This window comes from Rhea americana, unplaced genomic scaffold (genome assembly GCF_003343005.1).
Source record: "Rhea americana isolate MKP2758 unplaced genomic scaffold, rheAme1 scaffold_300, whole genome shotgun sequence".
Lineage (NCBI taxonomy): Eukaryota > Metazoa > Chordata > Aves > Rheiformes > Rheidae > Rhea > Rhea americana.
The window spans coordinates 684,081-693,639 of NW_028186425.1; the positions used below are offsets into that span (position 1 = coordinate 684,081).

The window sequence follows — 9,559 nt, forward strand, 5'->3', positions numbered from 1 at the left end:
TTCTTTAGAAAAAATATTCACTTACATTGATTTAGAACCACTGTAAACTTCGCTTGCGTGACAACTGTTAGCACAGTGATGGCTAAGAAAGCCTCTTCACATGCAAATTTTTCTCGCATACAAAGCCGATACAGACATCTAACCACACCAGGATGCACATGTAACCGCACCTATTGACTTTTACTCCAACCTGTTTCATGAAAAAAAGCAGAAAAATGACTACTGAACTGTGAAATCTCTACTTGTTTCTGTGTAAGCAGACCAAGGRAAAAAGGACACACAAAAAAATCAGAAGCTTGGCAGGGAGGAGAAGAAAGAAATGCTGAGCATGTAAGTTGCTATGCAGAAAAATCCTACCAGAAAAACAGCAATAAAAACAGACAGATGGGATGTCTTCCCACAAGCAAACAGAAAAGTATTAGGGAGATCTGAATTATGAAGTTTGTATTATTTCTTCAGAGCACTGATTTTGCCTTCTCTTTCAGTGTGTTCTTGAGGGAGAAGTAGGACCATCCATCTCCRACATCTTTTCAGCTTGCAAGCACTCGCAGTAACGACCTGTTCTTCTAAGGGGAAAAAGCCTTGAGAGCCTGCTCCACAACAGCTCTCTTGACAGGCTAYAACACAGGAACTGAGTCACTTTGCATTCAAAGGCTGTGGCAGAAAGCTGGTATCCACACACATCCCCTTTTCTTTCCATTAAGCTTCACTTATGTGTCCATCCCTATTTCTATGCCATTGTAATTTACTGGAAGCCAAAACCTGACATTCAAAAACATGACTCTAGAATGCTAGAAGCAAGCATTGCTGCAATTTGGAAACCCATCRGAGAAAGGGAACAGCTAAGATACTTTTAAAAAAATTAAAGTAGTAGTTGGTGCTGCTGTCATCGTCTTTACTGAACACCTCTTTTCCAGTTGAGACTTAGAAGCTACACCCAGTCCATCAGAGACTACCCTACTACAGAGGGCTGGTACATAGGAATGGGAAGAACCAGGGATAATGYAGTCATCTCTAGGGTCAAATTCTCATCTCTTCTTTATTTCTACCATTCATGCCATGCAGAGCTCACAACACTAACAGAGTAGCACTCAGATCAACCTTTTGTTGATTAACTTCTGAAGGCCATGCTAGAAGAACAGTTATGAACTGCAAGACTCCTGTTTTCAGAAAGCATGTAAAAACCAAAAATCATGGTGGTGACATACACATCCTACTGAATATACAAGTGTTGTGTAAAATTATGAATGGACAAGCACTGGTCAACTTACAGATGACCAAAAAAAARTCCTGCATTTACAGGTAAGTTAATTAGTGGGCCCCAAAATATTCCACTAGTCTAGATATACAAGCTAAACCAGATGTATTTATATAGTTCTGGAATAGACATTTATATGAAACTTGAATATTAATAAATTTTTTATGATTTAAAAACAGCCACATTAACTTTTATTAAATAAAAGGTATGTAAAAACAAGTACAAAAATGTGATTCCATTTCTTTAAAATATAGGCTCAAATTAAAAAGACTGAACAATGTTGTTCAGGCAATAAAGTGCAAAGGGAGCAGTTATCCCAGCCATGCTTAATCCATAAATAACCCTTACACAGCAAGAAGGAACAGAAAGAGTAAACTGAGAGCAGACACAGCCACACTGTGGCTTAGTTATTCATGCACATTCACAAGAAAGAGACCTGCATGTCCCAGATACAGATAAGAGCAACACATGCCCCACACACCTCACAAACAGGCTGTAAGGAATCACAGGTCAGATAAACCTAACAGCAGGAGTCATAGAAGTATGTATGGCATGTGTGTGCCATGATAAAGAAACTGATGAAATTCCACATTCTTTGTCATTTCCTCCTCATGACACAACCAATTATCATGACAACTTACTAAATTATAACAAGAGTTTCCCAAGAATTTTGCTCAGATAATGCCAAAAATTGTTAGTTAGGGGGAGTCTAAATGGCCACGAGATTGAGACAAGATGCCCTCACTAAAATTTTCCTTCCTCCTGCCCACCAGTTATAACCATGCCAAAATGGTATCTGGAAGGCAATCTTCTAGCACTATGGAACTTCTGAGCGAAGAAGAGTGTAACAGATCTCTTTCTTTGCCACACAAATTTTGGAAGCTGAATACTGACACAAAACCAAACACTCCAAGCATTCACTTTATCAGAAAGAGGAGTTTTAACTAAGCCCTTTGTAGAGTACAAAGCAGAGTTTGCATATGCACACACACTCACCAATACATACACTAGAGTCAGTGGGATTACAATGTGTGTCAACCGAATAAAATCTGGACATTTTAAAGGTCAGGCACAAACTTTAGTACACTTAGCACAGTACTCTGGCAGTTGAAAACTTGTTACCAGTAGTTGTAACCAGAGCCTTAGCTGTAAATACAATGACATATTTTGCTTTCAACTGAAGTAAGTCTCTGCTCAGTTCAGAGAAGTGCATGACATAAACAGCAAATCTGCACCTATTCCAATGATAACACTGAGAAACAATACTCAGAACAATGACRCAGTACAATAGATAGTGCATTCTTAGCTATCTACATTTTACATATCCAGGAGGAAAAAAAAAAAAATCTCCATCAGTGCTCAGCCTAACAGAGCTTCAGTGCAGGATAGCTGAAGGTAGGAAGAGTCCAGAAGGAATTAACTAGAGAAATATTAAGCATGCGAGTTGTTAACATCTATTCTGGCAACCATGGTGCTGTCTCCTAGCAGAATAACAGGAACTGTTTAACACCCGGTACCTGACAGTGCTACAGCTGTACTGTCAGCTTGCTATAGATACACATACGTATCTATCTGCAACATGAAATTGAGCAGTCTGATTTGTGTATGGGTATTTTGTTTTATTACTCATACTATGCCATTACAACACAGCACTGCTGCAGCCAGTGATTTTGCTTTTTAGGCATATTTACACTTGGTGTAAAAGAAAATCCATTCAACAGGGAGAATAGCTCATTTAATAGAAAAGGGTGATTTTGTATACAAAGTACTGTGGAGAAGTATAAGGCCACAAGAGCATCATCAAGTTGACATGGTGGCTATTTCTTAAGACAGAATAGTACTGCTTCTGTGCTTTTGATACAGGTAAATGGAAGTCTTGAACAATTTCCTATAAGGTGCGTAAGTATCCACAATACATTAAAAAAAATCTATTTCTCCTGTATTCAAAATAATAAAGAGACCCAAGCTAATTATTCGTGGGTTGTCTTGCTGTTTTTGCATTTTTCAATAGACTTTCATATGCTGGTTTAGCAGGACTGAAAGGAAAGCATAATTTTTAGTGTCAAAGCTTCTGATAAGTATTTGTGCTTCTACATCCATCAGAGCAGTCTAGCTCCTCCAAACTTTGCTCAGGTGGAGTGCGGACTCAGGAACACCCAGTATACCAAAAATAAGAATGGCTTCCACTTGAAAGAGTAAGCTCTTGAAGATACTCTGAATGTGATTCTTCAAGCTTACCAAAAAGTAGTTTCCAAAACCCTGGGTCTCAGCCTGCACACCCCCACTAATGCAGGCCAGTAATGTACCTGCATATCAAGACCAAGATGAATAAATACAAAATATATTTGGTATAGAAAATACTAATATAAAAATTAAAAATCATCCTGTTTTACTGTCCCTCAAAATATTAACAGCATTGCAAGTGATTTTTTTTAACCTATTGCCAAAATAATTTCCAAAGAGTTCTGCTTTCCTGAAGTGCTGGTGATTGCATTTGCCCAAACCTTCAAAAAAAAAGAGACAGGGAAGGGATTGAGGAAAGATATGAGAGATTTCCCTCAGTATTATTAACTGAGGACCTAAACTGAAGGAAACTGAAATATGCACAAATGTGGGGGAGTGGGGAGGGGGCACACATGGAAAGTGAGCCACTGACAGTTCTGTTGTAACCATCAGAGCTCTTCCTGACTTTCAGACAGTTTGTAGAGAAGGTACTTTCCCACACTAGCCCTGACAGACAGATGATGGCATGGGGATGATCATACTCAAAGCACTGCTGCTTTTCGGTTTCTCTGCTGTGGCAATTCGGTTTAGTTTGCCAACCTCTGTCTGCCAGCTGGGGATCTTCTTTGTGGTCATATGGCGGCGAGTGTGTTTTGTCAAGTGATCGCTACGCATAAAGCGACGCTCACACACAGGACAAGCAAACTTCTTCTCTCCTGTGTGAGTTCTACGATGACGAGATAGTTCATCTGAGCGTGCAAACTTCTTGTCACAACCTTCCCAGTTGCAGCTGAAGGGCTTTTCTCCTGTAGGACATTAAAAAACAAATTTTTATTTACTATGTTAGAGTTTTATCAAAGAAACAATTTACAGCCCCACCTTAGAACTGAGGAATTTCACAGAACTACTCGTGTGCTGTTAACATTAACTTAAGCACAAGCTGTATTTCAGTTTTAGAGAAAAAAATAGATTGTTTTTAACTTAATTCTCTCATCTGTTTAAGCCTTCTTTAATCAAGTCCATTTTTTTCTAAATATCCAAAAAAGTGAAAGAGTGAAAAAGATTATTCACAAAGCTCTGTTATCTTCCAACTGAACCAGAAGCAATCTCCTGCTCCATTCCATAGCCGCATTTCAAAGACTGCTATGTGTCATTAGCAAACACTGCAGGCAAAAAAAAAAAAAAAAAAAAAAAAAAAAAAAAAGTCTGGAACCCAGCCTCAGAGTCCTGCTAAAATGATCCATTTCTACACACAAATGTCAGTGACTACTAAAGAATGGCCTATACTGCCATCTTCACGCTCCTATAAGTCTAACAGACAAGTTATGGGAGTTCTGGATGCCCCAGAACAAAAAGCAGTCATGAAAGCTTTCAACATTAACTTTTGTTCATCCTGGATGACCACTTAATATCAGACCTATTCTAAACAACAAGATCCACTGCCTGCAGTCTCCACAAACCTCAGCATAAAAACGTATCACAGCCCAAGTTTATCAATAACACTTTGAAGCAGAAGTTTCCACCAGAAAGAAAGCACCATAGGGAACTTAACTCTCAATACATGAAATGAGATGAAAGTTCGACACTTGGTATATGCAATGCCACCCAGCCAATCAATAAGCAGAAGGAAAGTAGGACAAGATAAACTTCTCTGTCCACTGATCTTGTCTGGCTGACTGACTAGTGAAGGGTCAGTGTGCTTCACCTCCCATGTATGTGGCTACAGTCTTAATCATGTTACAGGGAGACAGACACAAAGCTTCCTTATGGTGAGCAGCAGTATGTGCTCCAAATTAGACCCCCTTCTTCCTGCTCTATGATCATCCTGTAGTATTAGATAAATTAAGGCACCTGTAGCACTTGCACTCTCTAATCAGAGGCAAGGACTAGAAGCATATTTCTACCCCTGGGCTCCAGTTTACAAAGATTGTCAGCTTCATTCAGGGTTTAAGCTATTTTCTCAAAGTGATTTTAAAGAGCTAGCAAATTAACGTCAATCCTGACACAGAAGCTGACATCCAATAAACCACATTGTCCACAGGGTAAGGCAGAGTGAGGGAAAGAAGCCAAGGAAAAAGCAAAGTTTAGCCAAACATTTGAATGAGCTTTTCTGTACCAATCTCCCACTATGTCTATCCCTCAATATAAAGGGCAATCTCTTCCAAGAGCTCAAAATTGAGTTTTAAGCTGACAGGATCTTTAACCTAGGAAAAGGATGAGTAGAACACATTTATACTGTCTCCACAATAACCAGATTTTATGGAGCAAATCAGCTCATATTAATTACATTTATTTACCTTTAGAATTCCCTTCCTCTAAGCAACTGAATAATCCAGTATGATCCTGCAACAGCTCTACCTTCTAACACAGTAACTCAGAATCCTAATAGCCTAGACAAAACTCTAGAAAGCAATGTGCAGTAAATTAACCTTTTTTCCGCGCATGTAACAACCACTTTAAGTAGATTCAGCTATATGAAGTTCAGTCCCCCAGAATTAAGATCAACTTCCTGCTACGGTTTACTTGCACAAACTCCTCCCATACTCAAAACAAAAAATCACAACAACTAAGAAAAACCTTTCACAATTCACTTTGTTCTAATTACAAATGTCAAAATTCTACACATATCTAAACACACACATACATACATAGCACTCAGCTTTGCTCCATCTAAAACCTGTGAAAATCAGCTAACACTACTAGGTCAGCTGAGGTCTCAGAACAAAGTTCATCTTGTTTTGCTTGCCCACAGAAAATGAACATTCTACCGCTCTCCAAGAAGGCGGACATTTCTTGATCACCTGCTTCTTCCCCTCCCACCCCAGGAAAAAGTGTATTTGAACACCCCAATGCAAGCAAAAGCCATAGCAAGAGAGGACTTGTCTTACACACCAGTGTGGGTGCGAAGGTGGGCTTTGAGGTGGGAACTCTTGAAATAGGTTTTCTTGCACCCTGGAAAGTTGCAAACATAATTCCTCCGTCTAGAAAAGTCCATCTGAGGGGTACAGCTTTGACCAGAAGCTATAAACACAGGGGCAGGAGCAAGAGGCAGTAACTTGGTGCTCCCAACAGTCATTACTGTTTGTGGGCACTGTGGTGCCTGTGTGACAGCAGTCTGTGGAAGAACCAACATAACAGTCCCCTGAGGCACAGAAGGTCCCATAAGTACAGGCTGAGAAAGAGTTGTCGTCTGTGGTAAAATTGGTTTGACTGGAGTTGAAACTGTTGGAGCTGAAGGCTTGACATAAGCATTAATCATACTAGTTTGTCCATTTAAAGGGATCATTTGACAGAGAACTTGGGGGCTTGAAACAGGGACAGGTGTCCCTGAGGTAGCTCTTTTTTGCAAGTCGTTCTCACAATTCTTTGGCAAGTGGGTCTGTGGTGAAACAGGCTGGACTGGTAGTTTTCCTTTATTGGTCACAATATCACTGGACTCATGCACATACGGTTGAGGTACTGGAGAGGTTTTAATTAAACCATCAGCAGCACGTGTGTCTTGTGGCAGTCTGGAATGTCTTCGGTCATCTGCTCCACACCAATCTTTGGAACTGCTGTAGTCTGAAGTTACCTTTGTCTTCTCTTGCACAGTAGGAATGTAGTGGTAAGCAGAACTGTCACCTGTATGACGTATCACACTTGTTGCCATGGCCCTGCAAGGCTGGGGGGTAAAGGATTCAGATCTCACTGGTTTCTGACTGCACTGTCTCTCCATGTTTATGACTGATGGCTTGGTTATAGGAGACACACAAGTTGCAGATGTGACTGAACAGGTAGCTGTATTTGCCATGACAGTTCTTGGTTTGGAGTAAGTGACTTGTGAGGAGAGGAGCATAGCAGCTGATATCTCAACAAAGTCAGGGCTGTGCGGAGGGGTCATACACTGCAAAAAAGAAAATACCATTATACAATAGTGCAATGTTATCAGACATTTTTCCACAACCTTACTGTGAAAATAAAACTGTCCCCCTCAACATTCTAAAAGCCTGCATAGTGGAGAAACTATGATTAAAGCATACTCTTGTCATCTGATCACCATTCTGAACAGGTTCAAAGCTCTACCAATGAAAGGAATATAATGATGCAGATATAAACCTGCTTAAAACATTGTGTGTCAACTCACTGTACAACAAAAAACGTCTTCTCTCCCCAGTAACGAGTGCAGCTTATTAAGATGATATGAGCTATCTGCTGTTCATAGAAAATAAATTAGCAATAAATAATTATTTAATTTTCAAACTTCCATTTAGACCTAGATCTTTTATTAATGATTATCCAATCAGCTGATGGCTTCTGTGGAGATAAACACAACTGGAAACACTCTCCTTTCTCTTATTTATCCACTTCTCTCTATGCTCTCTTGCTGCTACCTCTTTCCTTCTTTAACACTGAAAATTCATGCTTATTTTCTACACTGCTCCAGAGACAGTTCCAATACTAAGAGGCAGGAGTGTGACAAAAGTAGTCCATTAACCAGTTGTCATTCCATCTCAATTTTTTCCTCTACTCTCTCTTCTCCTTTTTCCTGTCATATCTGTATACTAAAAGCCTAGTGGTTGAAATAAGTATCTTACCCTTCCAAAACCTGAATGGCATAAAGCCTTTTCTTAATATCTTCTTTCTTTGCAAGATAAATTGCAACAAAAGAATGAGATTCAACTGACATTAGTCAGCAATACTTTGGAAAAACAACAGACTACATGCAGAAACACATAGTATAAGTTACCATTATGAAATAGTAAAATTAATTAGTTTTTATGATTTCTCTTTCAGCACTAAAGTGAAACCAAATGTCATCAAGAGTCTTTTTCTTATAGTCCTTGTAGGTAAATCAATGCCAAGTCACTGAGGCTCATTCTGTCATTCTCTTCTTACTCAAAATCTTCCAAATAAAATTGTAATAACCATCCAATAAGTTTTCTTAGCACATCTGTCAAAGTGAATGCCCTAGCAGTAAAAGCTTTCCCACTTAGACTTAACAAGAAATCAAAGCATTACATATGTTATTGAGGAGACAGCAGAAAAAAACAAACTCAACAATGGACACCTTAATATTCTGTGTATTAATATACATTCACACTGCTGGCTATACTATATCTATTCTACACAAAAGAAAGGTAGAGTATCTTTCCCAGCTAAGTTAAAACATTGCAGGGATGTAATGTCAAAATGTCATACATATTTATCTGCATTTATGTTTTTCTTACCAGTGTAGATAAATAATCCTTTGGTAATTCAGACGTAGCTTCAGTGTGCATTGTGAAATCACCCGAATCTGAGAAGGGTGTAAGTGGTCTTATCTTTAATATGTCACCTTTCTGTGCTCTTTGACCCCAGGAGCTCATACAAACAAGGGCTTCAACAGCTTCGATGTCATTCTTCTCTAATGTACTGCAGGTAGACCTTTCGCTGTCATGACGCTGTCTTTCCCGAATAGACTCATAGATGTCAGCAATGTCAACCTAAAGATAATCAGATTACTGGCTGTTAGGACAAGTCAGAAAACAAAGCTGACACCACTTACGTACTGTCTGCTAATAATGAAGGTCATCTGAAACAGATCCCATGCCCAAGGCAAGACTTTTAACAATCAGCTCAACTCTCACCCTCACTCAGAGCATAGCTTGTCTCTCCATCCCTGTTAGCCTTGTTAAAAAAAAAAAAAAAAAAAAAAAAAAGAGGCAACTTGCAGGAAAGGAACTGATATACATAGCACATAGTTCAGGTTTTCAGAGTTATTTTCCTGGATTACACTGCTGCAAAAAAACACCTCCCAAACTCACACACAAGCAGAAACAAAAGAATCTCAACTTCCAACAAGACACAGTGAAGTTTAGACAAAGCTGTTTCCTGGATCCAAGAAGACTATTATTTAGCAGAAACCTTATACACGTAATAAGTCTCAGCTGACAGTAAGGTGCTCTAAGGTCTGGTCCCTGTTCTGCCATTGATTCAGGGTACCACACTCTGCAAAGCATTTTAATCTTATTTTACCAATAGGGAAACTGGAGTGAGGAGGAAGGAAAGCAAGTCCCACTGCACTTTTAGGAGTAACTATTTATATTGCATCTTAAAATA

At 39.2% G+C, this 9,559-nt stretch overlaps 1 protein-coding gene across 1 annotated transcript; it reads right to left on the reverse strand.

Moving 5' to 3' along the window:
- Positions 1-1,420: 1,420 nt before the first annotated feature.
- On the reverse strand, positions 1,421-8,949 carry KLF11 (KLF transcription factor 11). Its single transcript, XM_085309715.1, has 3 exons — positions 8,689-8,949; positions 6,374-7,364; positions 1,421-4,287 (listed from the first exon to the last, which is right to left on the reverse strand). The coding sequence occupies exons 1-3, from the start codon at positions 8,824-8,826 to the stop codon at positions 3,983-3,985; spliced, it is 1,434 nt and encodes a 477-aa protein (XP_085165841.1). The 5' UTR covers positions 8,827-8,949; the 3' UTR covers positions 1,421-3,982.
- Positions 8,950-9,559: the final 610 nt, after the last annotated feature.